General features: G+C 33.8%; 1 protein-coding gene across 10 annotated transcripts; it reads right to left on the reverse strand.

Moving 5' to 3' along the window:
• Positions 1 to 2,547: 2,547 nt before the first annotated feature.
• LOC137807305 (Glycosyl hydrolase family 47 protein) lies at positions 2,548 to 19,643 on the reverse strand. Of its 10 annotated transcripts, none has more exons than XR_016523293.1 (16): positions 19,002 to 19,556; positions 18,803 to 18,895; positions 18,565 to 18,651; positions 17,657 to 17,747; positions 15,928 to 15,983; positions 15,573 to 15,645; positions 14,502 to 14,611; positions 12,182 to 12,232; positions 11,715 to 11,803; positions 11,502 to 11,583; positions 11,293 to 11,399; positions 10,314 to 10,393; positions 9,871 to 10,006; positions 9,205 to 9,275; positions 8,867 to 9,113; positions 2,548 to 3,245 (listed from the first exon to the last, which is right to left on the reverse strand). XR_016523293.1 is itself a non-coding variant. In XM_068607894.1 (16 exons), the coding sequence occupies exons 1-16, from the start codon at positions 19,233 to 19,235 to the stop codon at positions 3,018 to 3,020; spliced, it is 1,842 nt and encodes a 613-aa protein (XP_068463995.1). In that variant the 5' UTR covers positions 19,236 to 19,643; the 3' UTR covers positions 2,548 to 3,017. The 10 variants fall into 10 exon arrangements, 9 of the variants coding, with proteins under 9 accessions (XP_068463995.1, XP_090161144.1, XP_090161146.1 ...); XM_068607894.1 differs by having other exon boundaries at positions 11,293 to 11,406; positions 19,002 to 19,643; XM_090305018.1 differs by having other exon boundaries at positions 11,293 to 11,406; positions 18,826 to 18,895; positions 19,002 to 19,527.
• Positions 19,644 to 21,010: the final 1,367 nt, after the last annotated feature.

The following is a 21,010-nucleotide window of genomic DNA, read 5'->3' on the forward strand; positions in this document are numbered from 1 at the left end:
TTTTCATTAATTTACACAAGTATGCAAAATAAAAACAGCATTCAATATTCCTAATGGATTGTGTAATCCATAACTCATTTAATAACTACAAAAATACCTTCCAGATAGGGTAATTCGTAAAGCATTTGCCAACTTAAAAATGACTTTTCAATTGCGTAATCCGTAAGTCAAATTTTAACAGCAAAATAATTATGAATTATGTAATTCGTAAGACATATTTGAAGTTCTAAAATGACTTTCGGATTGTGTAATCCATAGTTCATTTAGTACCAAATTACACAATCCAGAAGTGTGAGTTTGGTTTGTTCCAGATTCAGTGTACGTACAGATTACCTAATCCAGAACATTTTAGTTTTGTGCTTCTCTTCCAAATTATATAATATGGAACTTATTTTCATATTGGAAAAACATTCCATATTACAATAATGCGAAACATAATGTTCTATTATGAATTGAGTAATCCAGAATGTTATTCCGGATTCAAAACTGAATTTTGTATTATGTAATCCGTAACATGATTACTTCGCATAAATCATTACGAATTGTGTGATTCGTTGATCCAGCAGATTAACTAATCCTGAAATAAGTATTTAAGGCACCAGCTTGAATGAAGAACTTACCTGAGAATAACGATCCAACCGTGAACAACATCACCACAGCAACACTGTCGCCACCACCACTACCACCACAACGCACCACCACAAGGAGCACTGCCACCACTACCACAACAACATCAAGCACCAAACACCTTTTTTTTCACTCAGCAACAAAATGTAAAACAAAACTTCTATTTTTATCTTTTTTACTGAAGGGTGATTTCGGTATTTTAAAAGTTTATGGGGGTGGTTAAAGAAGTCATGGAGGTGCAGGAAGAAGCAGTCCCAATTAAGTAACTTGTGATGAACTGGACTGGATGGGACCAAATAGCCTATTTTATACCTAGAAAAATATTTTGGGTTGATTCTCCCTGCACAATAGCAATTCAGATTTGCACCTAACACATTGACGTGAAATGTCCATTTTGTCCTTAATGATTTAAAAAAAATTTCTTCTGGATATTCATATTCGTAAGTCAAATTACAAAGTTCCGGATATACAAATCTGGAACTAATATGTCACTTCCGATTCTGGATTTCACCATCTGAAAGCTTATCTGGACAACATAAATGACCTTTCGGATGTCAAGATCCGTAAGCAAACATAAATGAATTCTGAATCTCAATCCTCAATACCATTTACAACACACCATTCCGAATATGAAAATTCAGAACTCATAACTCACTTTCGGATATGACCATCAAGAAGCATAAATGAAATATGAAAATGGGCTTCCAGATTCGAAATCCAGAATGTATAAAAATCACTTCCAGATATTGGCATCCATAAGCAAATGTGTGAAAAGGGCATAATTGAATTTTAAAAATTTTCGTTGGGTGCCAGTAAAAATTGATTGGGTACAGAAAGCAATTGTCTATATTTTGACTTAGAAAATGTTCATTAAAACGGACTACAATCAAAATCAACTAATGTCTTATTTATTTAAGGTGAAAAATTGGTGATACACAAAATTGTTATCAAATCGGTGGAAACAAGTGGTCAAAAAATTCCGTCCAACAAAAATAATTATTAATTCTAATTCTAATTATTTTTCTTAAAGTATATTAATATTTTTATTGTTCGACATATAAATTTATTATGATAAAAATAAATATTTATATATTATTGAAATTTTAGTTTAAATACTATACATTTCTTATTTCAATTTTATATGTATTTAAAATGTAAAGAATATTTAAAATTATATTTTATTTTAGTTTTAATATTACAAAATTATGACATTATATATTTTAAAAATTATTCAGTGTATTGTTAATTATTAAAATAATTTTATTAATATCAGTTCAATAAGCAAGTTTCTTAATCGATTTAATAAACGGTCCGATTTTAAGAATATTTTTAAAAATGTATTGCCACAAAAGTAAAATATTCACGAGACAATGCGGAGGGAATAAATACTTTGTACCATTGTTAAACTAACAAATCCTAAGTTGGAAATCTAGAGATATTTGTATAATTATTAATTACATAATATTTTTTACAAAATAGTTTATTTTAGGAAGGAAAGTAATTATATATTCTTTTTCATTCCTTTAAAAAAGGCTGCGATAGAAATCTTGGGTCCATTCGGACACATCATTTTAAAACTAAATATTAAACACTTAATTTACTAAATAATTGTTATAAGATATATTTTTATCAAATTTAAGCATTCAATCATATATTATTTTAATGATCACGGCCACAAAATTTAGATAAGCACTTGTAAAAATATATGATAATCTTACAGTCAACAATTGTTTATATTTTAAATGTATAATATCCATTCAAATGAAGTTAGTTTACAAAAAATAAACTAGTTTTAAACTATAAAAAGCTTATTAAATATTTTTAAAAATAAGTAAAAAAATTATTTATATTATATTATATTTATATATATATATATATATATATATATATTACTTATAATATGTATTCTAATGTAACGGATGATTGGAATTTTGAGCAATTGAAATTGCAATCTAAGACCTATCTCATGTACACTGATTAGACCTCTGACAATAGGTTTACATGAGCCTCAGGAAAAATTATACAACAAAAATAATGATATTACATTCGTTTACACGTGCCCAATCAAAGGCATGGTAATGGCTTTGCCTCCAATAGCACAACATTAGAACTAACGGGTCAGTTCATCCATAATTTAACACTTTCAGCTCCATGCTCAATCTAACAACAGCTGCCAAAGTTATCAAATGCATGCTTTCTCAATTATGGACACTTAACAAAACTCGAATTTAAATTTCAGGTGGCTGAGCCTGCACAACTTCGAGAAGTAAAACCCTTTGAAGTTGAAATTATAATTTCCTTCCTCGCCAATCCTCTTGCTTAACTGAGATACTGTAATTCCTACCTTGCTGGGATCAGCAACTTGGCTTCTACTAGAAGTCCCCCTCACTTTAAGGGGTACCGTCTGATTCATGTGTCTGACCATCATTACGGTCACTGCCATATTCTGGTACCAAATGGTCAGAACTCTGGCCACGTAGAACCAATACTGAATGGCTTTCCACGGTTGTTGATTCCTTCTGTTGAACTTGGTTGGTCTCATAATCCTGACGTTCATCAGTTGAATGTGCATATAATAAACCAAACTTCTGTCCATGATTTAATCCTGGGCAGAAACCCTGCAGAAATATAACAAAAATACTCAACATGAAAGAATTATTCCAAATTGAATTGCAAAATAAATTAAAAAATCCCACAATACAAGAGAACACAAATACACTAGAACTATTTGCTACTTATTCTTGGATGTATCCGTAATTTCATTATCCACTGGCATTTACTTGTGGGTTCAAACATGCTAGAGGGGCATTATACACGATATGGCTGGCAATGGGGCAACGAACAAAGTAAGCAAAATGTTAGAGACAATACTGAAATTTCATATTTCATTCCATTTTGCATCAGGTTACATGGAGTATGGCATCATGGCTATAGACCAAAATGAATGGGACGGTAATACAGCAACCAAAAAAGTCTGATCAGGTCATAATGTTATCAGACAAAATAAACTACTTGTTTTATTTGATTCGCTGCTGTGAGCACCTAAATACAATATACAAGTTGTAGAAAATTCCCAGCCCAACGTAAGCCAGAGTTGTCAAACATAACACAGTGGCCATAGTGATGTTTCACAATTTTAATCAAAGTTTGAACGTTGAAGAGAGAATGGATAACAAATACTGAAACACTACATCTCCTTTTTTTCTTCTAAGATGCAGAATAAGAAATAGAAAATATGCAGTGAACCTCAAATCCTAACAAAATAACTTGATTTCTAAACTTTTGTTTTAAATGAAACAAGCATTAAGAAATTTATCCATTGCACCTGTGGGTTATGACTCACCTTTACCGTTATCTTGGCATAAATGGGAGGTTACTTACCGTTGACAATTAATTGAAATTATTGGAAAGTTACTTACCGCTCACAATTAATTGTTATTAAAGAGAGGTTATTTACCATTAAGTGTTTTTATTATTGTTGTCTCCTAGAACCACTATATATATAGTGGCTTCCTTCTAGCAATGTAAAACACACAACAAATAGCAACATACACTTGTTTCCTCTCTCTTTTCCTATACTCTCTATTTCTTCTCTTGGGTGTAAGTGTTTAACCCATATAGAGAGAATTTGTTTTGGGGCTATTTATCTATTAGTCTAAGAGGAATTCATTGTACTCCAATACCATTATAGTGGAAGTTTTGGCTTTCTCGTCGGTGATTTTTTACCTCTATTCAAAGGGGTTTTCCACCTAAAAATTTCTGGTATCATTCTCATTTTCTTTGTTACTTTAATTTCTCATAATCTTTGGTTGAAATTATCACGCTTCCGCTCACGATATCCCTACAAATTGGCATCAGAGCTTTTCGATAATTCAACCAGGATTTGATGGTAAAATCAGTTTTGCTATCTGGCGAGTCCAGATGCTAGCTGTTCTCACCCAGAATGGTTTAAAGAAAGTTCTGGCAGGTAAAATGACGAGGCCAACCACTATGACGGAGGAGCAGTGGGATGAGATGGATGAAAAGGCATTGTCTGCAATCCAGTTATGCTTGTCCCATGAGGTGTCGTGAGGTCATCAACGAGAAAACTACAGCAGGCATATGGAGTAAATTGGAGTCTCTATACATGACCAAAAGTCTTGCAAACAAACTTCGGTTAAAGGAGCGACTCTTTACACTTCGAATGTCCGAAGGTACTCCCATCCAATATCACCTTGATGAATTTAATTCCATCATAATTGATTTGGAAAATTTGGATGTTAAAATTGATGATGAGGATAAAGTCGTTCTACTTATTGTTTCTCTACCACCCTCGCATCGACAATTCAAAGAAATTATGTTATACGGTAATTGTCTTACCTTAAGCTTTGATGATGTCAAGACTAATTTACTAGCCAAAGAAAAATTTGATACTCAAATTCATTCTGAAAGTTCTGGTGAAGGATTAGTAGTTAGAGGGAGAAACCAAGAGAAAGGTAGGAACAGTAAGTATAAATCTAGGTCAAAATCTAGAGGCAAGAACTCCAAATATTGCCTTTATTGCAAGAAAAAGGGACACGAGATCTCTGAAAGTTCTAAATTGAAAAATAAGCAAGATAGAGAAGATAAGGGAAATGGTAAACAACCAGAAAAATATGTCGAAGCCAGTATTGTTGAAACTGAATCTGATGGGGATTGTTTTGTAGCTTCCAACACTGAACAAAGGTCTAAAAATGAATGGATTATTGATTCTGGTTGTACTTTTCACATGTCTCACAATAGAGACTAGTTTACCACATATGAACCAGTTTATAATGGTCTTGTTTTGATGGGAAACGATGCTCAATGCAAAGTTGTTGGTGAAGGAACGATCAAAATCAAAACACATGATGGAATTGTTAGAACTTTAACAGGTGTCAGATATGTCCCTGAGTTGAAACAGAATCTCATTTCCTTAGGCACCCTTGAATCTCATGGGTGTAGATACTCAGCTGAAGGTGGAGTTTTAAAAGTGTCTAAAGGAGCTCTTGTGTTACTAAAGACAATTCGATGAGATAGTTTGTATGTGCTGCAGGGTTCAACAGTTACAGGTTCTGCAGCTGTTGCCTCACCCAACAAAGATAACACCAAGTTGTGGCATATGAGATTAGGCCACATGAGTGAGAAGGGAATTCTAATCCTCAAAAAGAAGGGTCACCTTGGTAACCACTGTACTGGAAAGGTTGATTTCTGCGAACATTGCATTTTTGGTAAGCAGAATAAGGTTAGTTTTTCTAAAGCCATACACAGAACAAAAGGTACTTTGAATTATATTCATTCGAATCTTTGGGGTCCGTCAAAAGTTTCCTCCAGAGGTAAATGTCGTTATATGATGACAATTATTGATGATTTCTCACGAAAACTTGGGTGTATTTTCTCAAACATAAGAATGAAACATTTTCCACTTTTAAAGAGTGAAAATTATTGATTGAAAATCAGACTGGAAAGAAGATAAAAAGGCTAAGGACAGACAATGGCCTTGAGTTCTGTTCGAATGAATTCAATGATTTCTGCAAGAAAGAAGGCATTTCCAGACACCTCACCATCCCAAGTACTCCACAACAGAACGGGGTTGCAGAAAGAATGAATAGAACTATCCTAGAGAGAGTTCATTGCATGCTCTCTCATTCTGGTTTGAGCAAATCTTTTTGGGCTGAAGCGGCTTCAACAGCATGTTATCTGATAAATCGCTCTCCTAACAGATCAACTGATTGCAACATTCCAGAAGAAGTTTGGTCAGGTAACCTTGTTGATTATTCTAAACTTAATATTTGGTTGTCCTGCTTATTCTCATGTAAACGAGGGGAAATTATAACCTCGTGCTAAGAAGTGCATTTTCTTGGGTTATGGCTCAGGGGTTAAAGGCTATCGTTTATATGACCCAAAATCTCACAAAGTAATTCACAGTCAGAATGTGACCTTTAATGAAAATATTATGCTCTCTTCTGTAAAAGATACTGTCATTTCCTCAATTGATACAAGTGACCAGGAAGATGCTCGAGAGAAGGTGGAGTTTGAGATTAAAACACCCGCTCATGAGGAAAACGTTCCCAATTCCTCTAGTACACAAGATGATCAAGTCACTGTTATTGATGGTACAAATGAACATGTGACTCCACATGAGCAATGTCCACCTCAACGACGAGGGTTACCACAACCGTGGTCTATGGCTCAAGAACTTCCACAACAGAGACCAAAAAAACCGACTCAAAGATTAATTGCAGAATCTGCCAATATTGCTTATGCTTTAACTATTGCACAAGAGATGGGTGAAGAAGGTGAACCCAAGAATTACTCTGAAGCTATCTCTAGTGATGACTCAACAAAGTGGATTGCTGCTATGCAAGAAGAAGTTGAGAGTCTTCTAAAAAACGAAACATGAGAATTGGTGAAGTTACCAGAAGGAAAACAAGTCATTAGTTGCAAGTGGATCTTTAAGAGAAAAGAAGGGATTCCTGGTGTTGAGAGTACAAGGAATAAAGCAAGATTTGTTGTAAGAGGTTTTGATCAAGAGAAAGGTATTGACTTTAATGAAGTATTTTCTCCAGTTGTTCGTCATACTTCAATACGTATATTACTTGCTTTAGTTTTATTCTATGATTTGGAGCTGGAACAGTTAGATGTGAAAACTGTTTTTCTTCATGGTAATCTTGAGGAAGAGATTTACATCCAGCAGCCTGAGGGGTTAGTTGTTCCTGGAAAGGAGAACCATGTATGTCGTTTAAAGAAATCTCTCTACGACTTGAAGCAATCACCAAGACAATGCTATAAGAGGTTTGATTCTTTCATGGTTGGACATGGCTACTCCAGAAGTAGCTATGATAATTGTGTCTATTTTCAAAAAACATCCGATGGGTCATTTATATACTTGTTGTTATATGTTGATTGCCGCAAGAGATAAATCTTTAGTTAACAAGTTAAAGGCCCAGCTTAGTAGTGAATTTGATATGAAGGACTTAGGTCCTGCCGAGAAAATTTTAGGAATGGAGATCAACAGAGATCGTCAAGCTGGAAAACTTTTTCTATCACAAAAGAAGTATGTTCTTAAGATGCTTGATAAATTTGGAATGCGAGATTGCAAAGCTGTTAATACTCCAATTGCCGCCCACTTCAAGTTGTCATCAGATCAGTGTCCAAAATCAGACGAGGACAAAAGGCGCATGTCATATGTCCCGTATTCAAATGCAATTGGAAGTCTCATTTATGTTATGGTATGTACTAGGCCTGATTTAGCTTATGTTGTTAGCATTGTCAGCAGGTTCATGCATAATCCAGGCAAGGCACACTGGGAAGCCGTTAAATGGATACTTCGTTATCTGAAAGGTTCTCCAGATTTTGGTTTGATATTTGATCAACATAGAGCCGATCCCGGAGGAGCAGTTGGTTATGTTGATGCTCACTATGGTGGTGATTTATATCGGAGGTCACTTTCAGCCTATATTTTTACCCTATATGGGTCTGCTATCAGTTGGTATTCTTCACTTCAAGCCATTGCGGCTTTGTCCACCACTGAAGCAGAATATATCGCTGCTACAGAAGGTATGAAAGAGGCTATATGGCTTCGAGGCTTGGTAAGTGAACTTGGTCTTCAACAAGATGTTCTTGTTATATTTTGTGATAGTCAGAGTGTTGTCCACTTAACCAGGAACAACAAGTATCACTCAAGGACCAAGTGTTTTTATTAAGTGTTTTTATTAAAGGGAGGTTATTTACCATTAAGTGTTTTTATTATTGTTATCTCCTAGAACCACTATATATAGTGCCTTCCTTCTAGCAATGTAAAACACACAATAAACAGCCACATACACTTGTTTCCTCTCTCTTTTCCTATACTCTCTATTTCTTCTCTTGGGTGTAAGTGTATAGAGAGAATTTGTTTTGGAGCTATTTATCTATTAGCCTGAGAGGAATTCATTGTACTTCCAGTACCATTATAGTGGAAGTTTTGGCTCTCTTGCCGGTGGTCTTTACCTCTATTCAAAGGGGTTTTCCACCTAAAAATTTCTGGTATCATTCTCATTTTCTTTGTTACTTTAATTTCTCATAATCTTTGGTTGAAATTATCACGCTTCCGCACACGATATCCCTACAGCACCTTTATAGCAACATGAATGAGGACGGAAATAGAAGGTGTAAGTGTAATATTTGGCACAAGTAATATGCATACTTTAAAAGGAGAGAAAGAAGCCCAAGAGTGGTAGAGGTAAAGACTACCAAATACCTTAATTGAACCTGAAACGGCACTTGGCTCGAAAGTAGTGTAGTCTGAAGAATATGTATCTTTAGTCCAACTATCATAAAATATAGTATCATTGGATTCTTTCTTATCTTTGTCAGACTTTGGCACAAAGTAAGTTTGTCTCAAATCACCACTTCTACAATAAGCCCCATAGTATAAACAATGTTCCCTCACTAGGGAGATTTGAGGAGTAGCAGGCAGTAAATGACCTTCAGTGCTGAATATGTACCTGTCTCAGAAAAATGTGGAAACAGGTACCTTAATTTTATTGTAGAAAAAAATTCAGCCACTAAATTGTAAATGCATAAGCTCACACTCACTTGTATGGCCCTTTTTCCACAAGGTTATCAGGACCCACAGCCAAATCAAACAGCAGCCACAGATACTTGACCTAATTGTAGTATATGTTAGTTAGCACCAATTTTCTTTAAAAATAATAGATAAGGGGGGCGGGGGGGAGAAGACAAAATATGAAAGGCAAGAAAAGAAATGTTAATGGTTGGAAGAGGCATAGTTGATAAAAGAAAGAAAAGCATAAACTGAACAAAATGAAATTGATAGACATAAAACCCATTCCCAGACTTCCACTTGACAGCTTAAGCTTCCAAGAAACATGGTCCTTGACATAATATAAGAGCCTCATCCAAAATCATATATCCCATACAATTGTCGATCTTATTATAGAGACTGCTTGGAGCCCTAAATAAAAATCAATCTAACTTTCTGATTATTTACAACAGATGTATATATATACACACACACAACAAAAATAAATAAAGAATGCAAACCAATAGATTTTGGGCTTCAAACGAATACATAGTAATATGTAAGGGAATTTAGGAAAACATTATCCTAATAATAAGGAAATATTCTATACATAGTTACACATTACAACAGACTTCAATAAAATACAACTGACGAGATTGTGTTCTTTTGTTAAGGTTTAGGGCTTGTGTTCTCAAAATATGTCATGAATTTATTCTTACTGTCTCAGCTAGGAAGAAGCTCTCCATGTGATCTTCTTGTTTGTGTTGCTCAACATCTGAAATGTGACAGTATCCACAAGGGCATCGTGTTCCATACTGCAAACTAGCAATCATGTCCCTCCCAGCATCAAGATATCTACAAAGAAACACCGACAAAGAATCAAGTTTTTTGTTAAATTGTCAGCCAAAGTTGCTAATAAAACTTACATCAAAACTATCAGCAAAAGATTCACAGAAGTTTGACAAGAAAAGTAATCCCAATTTCCTATTTCTTTTCAAAGAAAAGGGAGGAAAAAGTATTAGAATTTAGAAGTAAGCAACAAAGAAGATCTTTAGAGAGAGAAAACAGGGCTATATATAGCTGTAAAATAATATTACCAAATCAGAAATGAGGAGCCAAATTTTACAATCATGACACAATTTAAAGGAATGTATAAGCAAACCTAGGATCTCTGGTAGCTTTGTATAGCCAATACGTGCTCTCAATTAGCTCTGGCCGCAACGGGTAACTCTTTTGCCCATGCTGATATAATGCGAGAAAAATACATATATAAAGTTCATATTAGGGATGATCAACTAAATGGTTACCAAAAAAGATCATAGTAAGTATTCTATATTCCCATGGAACAATTATTTCATGCCTCCTGATAATCAAAGGGTGTGTCTTGTTACATATAAGTTCTTTATGATTCATTTCAAATGCTTTACAAGTTGCAGTTTAAATATGGACTTTAGCCCAACTCAACTCCAATACTAGCTCAAAGGGGACAATTGCCTATATCTTGCAAAAGGTGTTATGCCCATATTCCTAGCCAGTGTAAGCCATCTTAAAGCACACACCTTACACCTAGGACTAGACAACTAGAGCACAAAGTGTGACTCAACTTCACAAGCTAACGCATCAAGACTGGACACGCTCTTATACCTGACCAAAAATCAACTGACCCTAAAAGCTAACAGAGGGGAGGAAAATTATCCAAGTCTTAAAAGAAGTATTTCAACCATGTTCTTTGCCAATGTGGGACATCTTAACGCTGTCTAAGAATTGGCTTTACACTTGTGGATAGAATTTAGTTCATTGCTTTTCTTCAGAGCCCTGTTTGTGCTTTTCCAAGAAGAGCATCTAATTTCTTACACAGCATGGACAGCATTGTCGTATTCTGATTTTTAATTTCCCTTTTCATCATGACATTTCTATTTGGAGGATATCCCCACGGAGACTTTTTCCTATTGTCTCTCTAACGAGATTTATAACAAGAATAGAGATTTTGAGATATAAGGCATTTAAGAGGACTAAATTTGGGTGCAACAAACCATCAATTACTCTACCCTAAAAATGCAACTAATAGAAAGAAGGCTGAAGCTATAATTAAGCATCATTTTTACAGTTATATGGCCTCCAGGTGTTAGGAATACTTATACCTGAACACTGAGACTAGCAAGATTAAAGCCCTCAGGGGTAAAACCATATCTTCTCCAGACACTCAAGAAGGCAGCATGGGTGCGAATTGCAGGATTGATATCTCCAGCTAAAACCTTGCAAAAATACACATTTTCAATTAGCCCCTCCATGATGTTATTATATCCAGAGTAAAAACACTATTATATATAAAAAACAAGCAAAAGGAAACCTGAAGACCGGGCCAAAATGCCTGCAGGCTATTAAATAATGGCCACACAATAGCAGCAGAATCCATATTCACTTCTACATACCTTGAAGCATAAACAAAAATCTGAGTTTCAAACTTGAAATACATTTAAAAAAAATACATACTGATGCATTTCAAAGAAAAATAGTAGTCAAATATATTTACAGGGTGGCACACATAGCCAAAAGCTTTTACCAAGGGTCATGGTAAAGATAATGCATAGCAGCAGCATAAGCTTCTTGGAATATATACAAGTACTCTTCATCTCCAAATAATAAATATGCCTGAAGGTCATTATTTGCACGGAAAAAGAAATCAGAGAACTTGATGTATATCAACTAATAAAGTAATGCCCCAAAAGGGGAAAATGACAAAAAAAAAAGGAATTCCATACAAAATTAATCCACCTGGTTGCCTTATTTGTAGCCTCAAGATTGGCGATTTAGTCTCATGAGTCATGACTAACGATACGACTTAATAAAGCTTATAAAATTTAGTTCTTATCTTACATGCCGGTTTTGTATGATAGAATTAGGTCCTAAGCCCAAATTCTAAGAAAATTAAATCAACTCTTGTTCTCATGCCTAATCATAGGAGCTTAGGAATTAACTTTTCAATACAAATAGATCCATGGTGACTCCAACTTACTATCTGATACTAACCTTCAACAGATACTCATAGAAAGAGTCAATACTAGTTCCTATTCCAGCATCCTGCAAAAAGACAGAGATTAATGCAGTAGCTGTTGATGGATACACAAAAATTAGAAGAATCTGCGTCCTTATGTTTAGGCAGAGAAAGGCCAGTGGGACAAAGAGACACAAATGTGAAATATATAAACTGTAAAAGAACATTAATTTCACATTTTTCCTACTTTTAGCTTCTTCGCATATACAAATTAAAGATAGGAAACAATAAATAATTATTTAACATATACAAATCAAATGCTGCAATAACTTATTAAGGCAATATCTAGTTGAGAAGCAACACAAACCCTGCAAATTAAGTAATTTACTTGCCAAAGAAATTAGAAATAACAATATCAAGACTTGAGAACATGAGGAAAGTCAACCATCATCAATAGCAACCTTTTTTAAGCTCAACGTGAATCCTACAATCATTAATATTATGCACATTTTACAATCTTATTACCTTTTGCTGCAATTTCTTCTCCGTTTTAAGAGAAATAATGTCAGCTATTTTTTTTACACCTTCATTTTATAATCACTCTGCTTAATTACAGAAGAATTTCAGCCATATATGTCTTGAATATATTGAGGTAGTTTGCCTCTAACAAATAATAACACAGTTGAGAAGAGAGAAACCCAGAAGGCATTTGATGAATATCTATAGGATCCTAACATATCTAAAAAATTCAAACAAACAAATACTGTTTAGAGCATTTATCATTCACCTTTATCATTAATTTTTCATATCAAGGCCCCTCTAGTTCCAGATAGCAGGAGAAAGTTCACTCATCAATGGCTCTAAATAATAGAATACACAAGCCAAAGCTAAACCATTACTATACTCAAAGTACATAATGACTCCTATACTCTTCTTTCACCGCACTAGAAGAAACTAATCATTAAACCATGAAAACATTTCCCTTGTAATTACATTATATCCTTAACACTCCCCTGAATGTATAAACTTCAGTGGATGATGTTATGTTACATAGTTTGTTGCAACATCACCCAGATAGGAGGCCTTCTTCAAGTTATTGTGTCCTTGATGGGGGGTAACTAGGTTTTAAGAAGGATTAAGAAGCAAGGTGCAGTGGCTATATTGAGTGAGAGTCTAAGACATAGTTATTGCTCACACTACAAGGGAGTTGATATGATTTTGTCAGTACTTGATAAGAATATTGAGACTGATTGTGGTGTGACAATCAAGCAACTCTCCACAAAGCATATTAAAACTGGTCTAAATTTTGTTCATAAACAATTCTGACAAAAGACTTATTTCTTCGTCACGTCAAGACTAAGGAGCGGGCTGCTTATGTTTTCTCTAAATCATGTTTGTTACGACACCAAAACTACAAACCCTACCACAATTCTGTAACTGTATTACAATGTTCAGTGACAGAATTTGTCAACAATTGAGACATCTAAATGGGAGGATATTGACTATGTGTCTAACATGCTAACACTGATGATTAACATTGATTGGTCATAGGCAAGTTGATGTTAATCATCACTGTATACTAGACATATAGCGTTGAGTATCCTCCCACTTACATGTCTCAATTATTTCAGTCTTACACTACCAAATAAAAAAAAATTGAGCTATCGAGAATGGTAACACTCCTCTAAACAGTGGAAACAATTTGGATGAGGGAAAACATCAAATTAATTAAGCCAGGGGTACAGCAACACAAAATCAGCTAAAACCAAACTTATGTGGACTTCATCACGCTTGGCAATGCTTGACGAGTCACCTAGCCAAGTTGCACCACACTTCTACCTGAGTCAAACCTCAACTCCTTAGAAAGAATCCATCAACTCACAACGCATGGGAAGCGCATCCATAGTCTAGAAAATAATTTATTTACAATATCTTTTAGTAGAAGGCTGAAGAAATAGGGTTTAATTCAAAGTTGACTACCCATCATCCCCTGAGAGTTGACACCAGGATGACACAGAGAGAAAATTATACAGAAATCACTAACATAGCTTTAGGTTGGCCTTAGGGTCCCTTTTTATTTATTTAGATCAGAGGAATAGAGCATGTATAAGTGTTTTACAGGGTAGTACACATTTAGCTAAAACACAAGTACAAATAATAGGCACTATGATTGGTACAGAAAGTAGAGCATCACATTCTGTGTATTTCATGGCTCTATCATTTTTAAAAAATTGCTCTCTGAAAAAAGAAACAAGGCCACAACAGATAAGAAAGTGTCATTACACACACACACACAGAAATATGTAAGTATGTATTTGTATATGAATATTTCAACAAATAAATTATACTTTGTACCTTTTGTGTCCATTCACCTGTAAAAACATTAATATGAGCACCAACCAGATTAAGCTTTGAACGCCGTGCCCAAAGTCCACGTACTGCATGTTTGGTGACTTGTTCAAAAACTGCATGTGAAAGAAACAAACAGATAGGATTATAAGTAATAAGACCATATTGGCATGTAAACCTTACCCAAGAAAGTGAAGACTAGAAAAAATTGATGATAGAGTAAAAAATACAAGGCTAAAATTCAAAGCATATAGTAAAACCATAGTTGGAAAATGAAGAAGCAAAATGCAGCAATAGAAAAGAAAATATCAAGAGATGGATGCCTTCTCTGCCTATGACAACAGACACCCAAAACTACAAAAGTGAATGCCTGCCTTTACCCCTTTCTCTCCCTTGTATCCTTGCCTCTAACAGTTTCCCTTCCCTCCTAACCTCTTTATTACAAAAGCAAGGTTCATCAAACCAAAATCCCTCATCTACCCCTTTAATCATGTTATTATTTCCCACATGATCTACCATATAAATGACTAACAATACTCTCCCCCATTCAGCCCCCATAATACAAGAAGGAAGAGATGAAATACAACTTCTGGACCATATATGCTTGCTCCGTGGATGAGTTAGAACGGAATAAAGCAAAATGGCTTGAAAATAATTGTTTTGCTATCAGAAGAGAGAGAAGAGTAGTAATAACTTTTTTCCTATCAAAAGAGAAAGAGGAGTAGGAATAAATTTTGTGCTACAAAATATAGTTGTTCCATTCTCTCGCATTGTTTTCTTTATAACAAAAGGAAAACGCAACTGCAAACATACAGCAAACCTGCAGAAATAAGATTAGAACACTAAACAAAAGCCATCAATACAATCCTGTCATTTGCTGACCTTACTTTAATCATATTTTTACTTGTGAATATCTTTGATAACTTTTAGAGTTATTTTCACAGTGGATACAAGATTGCACTTGGTTGGTCCTTCAGTTCTCATTTGTTTAGAACTTTAGTTCATATATCTTCTCAATGACAATAACTCACACTCCTTGCATCATGTAATAGACCAAAAGGAAAATGGTAAACTTACTAGGATCATTTGTTAGACGACTTAGAACACCAAATTCAAGAGTCAAGGTCCCACCACCTGCTGTTGAGGTTATCTAAAGCACAGAAGTACTAATTTTAACACAATACAAACTCAAAAATAGGTTGAAGACATCCGATAAAGAAAACAAGATGAGAGAACAGAACTCAGGACATATTCTCTGTTTTTCAAAAAGAAAATAGTGGAGCAACAGATCCTAAACCACCTCTGAGCTAATTTTTGCCCATTTTGTTTCTAATATATCACTTGAAATTATCAGCTAAGGCAGCAGATCGGTTCTAGGTTGAAGACCCACATATTCTAAAAGTAATAAGTATATAGGAGAAGGTTGTTTTACCTTACTTTCATGTTTATCAACTCCATGTAACAAATTTACAGATCCAAATGGAATTCCTGATAAAAAAAAACCATAGCACATGAAAGTCAACATACGATGAACTATTATTACCCTTTGTTCAAATGAGGGGGGGAAATAAGGGAGAGGATACAACTTTGAAATTTGAATGACAGGAAATAAGTAGAAAAAAAAAATGAAATTTGAATGACAGGAAATAAGTAGAAAACAAAATTGAAATTTGTTTCTTAAAGTCCATTTTTCTCTCTTCTGCCTCTTCAACCAAAGAACATAAGTTTATAAATTTAAGAAAAACTTTCCTTCCTGATTCCTTCCTCTATCCAAACATAGGGGTGGGGTCTAAAACAACATTCTCTAACAAGCTAAGCTAAAAGTGAGCAATTTTGCATCAAGATAAGTAAATAGCTTGGATTGTGATTTAGGTTGCCTCTTCACTGCACTTCATCACACTGTGACTGCAGATAGTGAAAATCTTGGTTTCAGGTATGGCATATGCAGGTGAAAAGATGTCCCTTTTTTATTCTAAGTCAAATGCTTTCTAGATAAGGATCTCATTACAGGTACTAGAGTTGATAAGAATAAGATGAGAGCTCAACCTTCAATTTACTGAATGATGCCTCTCTCTTCTCGCAGAAGGATAGCAACATTTTTTTGTGAATGTTCAATGTTTTAGTTTGTTGAAGCTATATCTGGTCTTAAGAACTATGAGGGCTTTCCAATGATCTGTTGTGGGTGAACAAAATAAAAAAAATAGTTTCTAGTTATTTCCTTCTAGGGAGGTCGGTATGTAAGTCATATTAGAAACAACGAAGAAAAAATCCTGATACGATGTGCAGTTTATGAAATTTGGTACACTTGGTTGAAGCAGAAAGCATGGATATTTAAGGGTGTTTTATTAAATTTGCTGTTATGGAATAGAATTATGCTTGGAGCTTCTATTTGATGTTCTTCCCATGGCTATTTCTTCTTTCTGCAAAGATAAGGAGCCTTGGTGAATTATTAGTTCTCTTTTTTTTTTTTTAAATGTTTTGTAATTTGCAGTATAACTTACACACCTTCACTGTACTTGCCTGATTTTTCCCTGATTAAAATTTTCTCTTTCAAAAAATTCATGCCAAACTTCAATCCTTGTAATTTAAACATCATATAAACTCACAGTATTATCTCCACAAATCATTCTTACCACGCATGTCAGTGTTGTTAAATAGCTGCAATAGCAGAACTATAGAATAATTGAATTGCAGAATTCCTTGGACAACTGCAAGTTTGCAACTTTTTGCGATTGCAGCTGCTATAGGTGTCAAAGTCATGGTTGCAGCAGTCATCCTCTTGTTATCTCCGGCAAGTCTCCATCCAAATGAACTTCCAAGGTAATATTACCCCAATTTTTATGCATTCTACTTTTATTTACATTTAACATAATTTGTTGCATGTCTAATTGATCATTGCCATATATTTCAACTTCTAAGCTACTTCTACTAATTGCCCGCAACGCTATTCCCTCAATGGTATAATGGTTTTCCGCCATTTTCCGTAATTCATAATTGATAATACTGGTGTGGTGGTATAAAACTCCATCAAAAGTGAGAATTTAAAAGATAATATACTGAATTCTAAAAACGTTCCACTTAATCCTTTTTGGATTGAGAAAGATGATTACGAGAGCAAAGTGACTAAAAGACAAGCATAATTGTGTATGATTGAGTAATACCTGTTGGGGTATCAAATGCAGGTAACAATCTCCTGGCAAGATCTTCAGCTAAGTTTAGTAACTGATTATCATATGACGGAACTCTCATGCCCTGCAGACAACAAGTGTGAAGATAACTGTTGATGACTATAGAGCACTATGTACAAATATATTCTAATATGAATTAGTAGGAAAAATGAGTCATGACATGAGATGCCAAATCAGAATGCGGGGAATGCATAGATATTACAGCACCAGCAATCAAGCCTTTTCCCATTAAATGGAGTAGGCCACATGGATCAAATCTGTAAACATATTTTCAATGGTGAATCATATCTATAAACAAACCAATGACCTCTTGAACCTCTCAACGGTTATCCGTATAGTCTTTTGTCTCCCTTTACCTCTAGCAGCAGGCATACAGCATACCTTCCATCTCATCTACTCGCTTTAGTAGAGAAACTACAGCTCTTCTCCAAACCACCTATGACTCCAACACTAACCCCAGACACCCTGACTTATAACACTTCTTTTAGCTCAAGCTCCCAAAATTCTATGATAAAAACAGCCAAAAAATAAAATCCATGAATATTTAATAGGTGAAAAACTAATTACTTTCACAAGAAGAAAGCAGAAAAAATCTAATTACTCAGGGTCAGAATCACCAGACCATCTAACCAAAATTATTTTTCAAAATAAATATCATGAAAGCAGTTGAGAACAACAGAAGAGCAAACATTTATAAAATAGATAACCTCATCCAATCTGATCCTTCTATAGAAGTTTCCTACCAACAACATCCGACTGACAACAACATCAACCTAAAGTGTCCTCACCATTCACTTTTAAAATTTTACAAAATATAAGATATGCATGAATTTTAAATGCAATCATGTGTATTGTACAAAATTTGACATTGAAATACTAACCGTAGCATAATCAGAGGCAATAAGATGTGCGGAAAGTAATCCTCCGAGAACCCTAATAGTAGTCTCAAACACAGAAACAGTTTTATTCTGCAACCCAACCAAAAGTAGAATAAATCATAAGCAAATAAAAACATTATATGAAAGCTTTCTCCTTAAGGGCAATGGCACCTGTTAGCATTTGCCTAAAAATAAAAAATAAAAGTTGTTGGATTTTGATTGGATGGGGGTGACTACTCACTATATCAAAGCGAAGATTTTTACCAAGCCATTCAACGGAGGTTGCGAAGCGTTGGCGGTCTCCAAGTAAAGCCAAAGTGTCTAAGGAATCAATCTGATGTCATGAATACATTAGAATTAGAATTAGAATTAGAATTAGAATAAAATAAAAAAAGGAAGAGAATAAGAGATTTGATTAGCGATTGAATGGGAATAGGAACCAATGTTAAGGCATAGCCACCGAGCGTATCTTCTCCTGCACATGAAAGGGGCCTCAATTCATCGAGGGGGAAAGCGTTGTCCATGTAGCCATTAAAAGCATGATAAAACATTTCACGAGCCTCTTCTCGCAGTTCTTTCGCCTCTTCCGGAGATATGCCGTCGCCGAGAGAGACATAAACTGCTAAGAACAATAATAAGAATAGCAACACTGAGCGGATCTGAGTCCCTCTCATTTCTCCTCCACCGCTTCCTCCGCCGCTCCCTCCACCGCTCGTAAGCTATGCTATGCTAAGCTAACTGCACTTCAATCAATTCAATTCTATCATCATCATCAGATACATCTATCAACTTACTTCCTAACTACTTTACTACTAACTATTCTTCTTTGTTTAGTCTCCGTTCCTTCTCTTTCTCCCTCTCCTTTTCTACTCAATTTCTTACTCTTTGTTTCATCTAATCCTAAACCCTCCACAACCAATTACAGACCAATAAACACCCCTTTTCTTCACATCAAACTTTTCCACTGAATCAGGTCAAATTCACAGTCTTTTATTGTAGGATAAATTAACAGTCAGAACATAAATGTTAACAAATAAAAACCGAATGCAATGTGTTTTGTGATCTTTGGTAATTTTTATGACAATTAGGGTACAAACAACTTCAGCTTTTTTTCTTTCATGATAAAAAAAATGTAAAAAATATTATTATTAGCTAAACACCCGCGTAAATATTTACATTTTTATTGTATTAGAGAATATAATTTTATTATTTTTAGTTGGAAAAATACATCTATTTTTATTTTTATAATATTAAAATAATATAAATTTATTATATTTATGGCAATTAATTAAAAATATATAAATAATCAATTTAATATATATATACACATATAAGTATAATTATATAAAAATTATATAACTTTCATAAACACATAAACTTCTCCACATATATATTTACATTTTTATTATATTAAAATATATATATATATATATATTTTATTATTTTTCATAGAAAAAATATATATACTTTTAAGCATGTGTATTCATATTTCTTATATTAAAATAATTAAATTTTATTATTTTCATGAATAATTATTTAAAAATATAAAAATAACACAATTTAATATATATATATACATATTTATAATTTTATAAAAATAATATAAAGAATATTATATAGTTTTCAAAAATATTTATTTTCACGCATGTATATTTATATTTTTATTATATTAAAACTATATAAGTTTACTATTTTTATGAAAAAATAACTAAAAATATTAAAATAATATAATTTAATATATGTGTGTGGACCTAGAAAATAACTTTAGAATAGAAGTAGTATATTTTAAATGATACCTAAATATTTTATTATTAAAGTAATATATATATATATATATAAAACCTTAAATCCTTAAAAAAAATCTATTATTCGAGTTTCATTTTAAAAGAAACATTATTTTTTTAAACTTTTTTTTAATCTTTTTTTTTGTCTTCTGTCTAATTTTCTGAATCTCCTGTCATCAAACTGACGATCGGAGTCCGTCATTGAATTCCTAATCGCAAATATTATAAGACTACCCTGATTAGAGTTTTAAACCGAGTAAATTCATTTTTGTTCTTTCCTTTTTTTAGTTAGTTTTGAACTTATTAGATTATTTTTTGTATGTACTTTGCATGTGGTGTTTCTACCTTCAAGATTAGTCTATGTTAGTTCAAAATCTCACTGATATAGTTAGATCTTTCATCAAAACTATATGAAATTGGTTAAGCCACCTTTGGAGTTTGTAGGATTGGAGCTCTTTGTGATTTACTTCTTCTCAAGTAAGGAAAACTAATTTTATTCTAAATAAAATCCTAGCTTATAAGATCTAGATGTGGGGATGACGTGGTCAACCGTTTCAATTTTCTTGGAGCATTGTTTGTTTTTTAGTGAAATAGTATATTGATTGAATTTTAAATTGTAAAATGGTTTATTTTGGGTATTTTGTATATTATATATTGATTTTGTT

The sequence above is a fragment of the Phaseolus vulgaris genome, chromosome 7 (genome assembly GCF_051622355.1).
Source record: "Phaseolus vulgaris cultivar YP4 chromosome 7, ASM5162235v1, whole genome shotgun sequence".
Classification (NCBI taxonomy): Eukaryota; Viridiplantae; Streptophyta; class Magnoliopsida; order Fabales; family Fabaceae; genus Phaseolus; species Phaseolus vulgaris.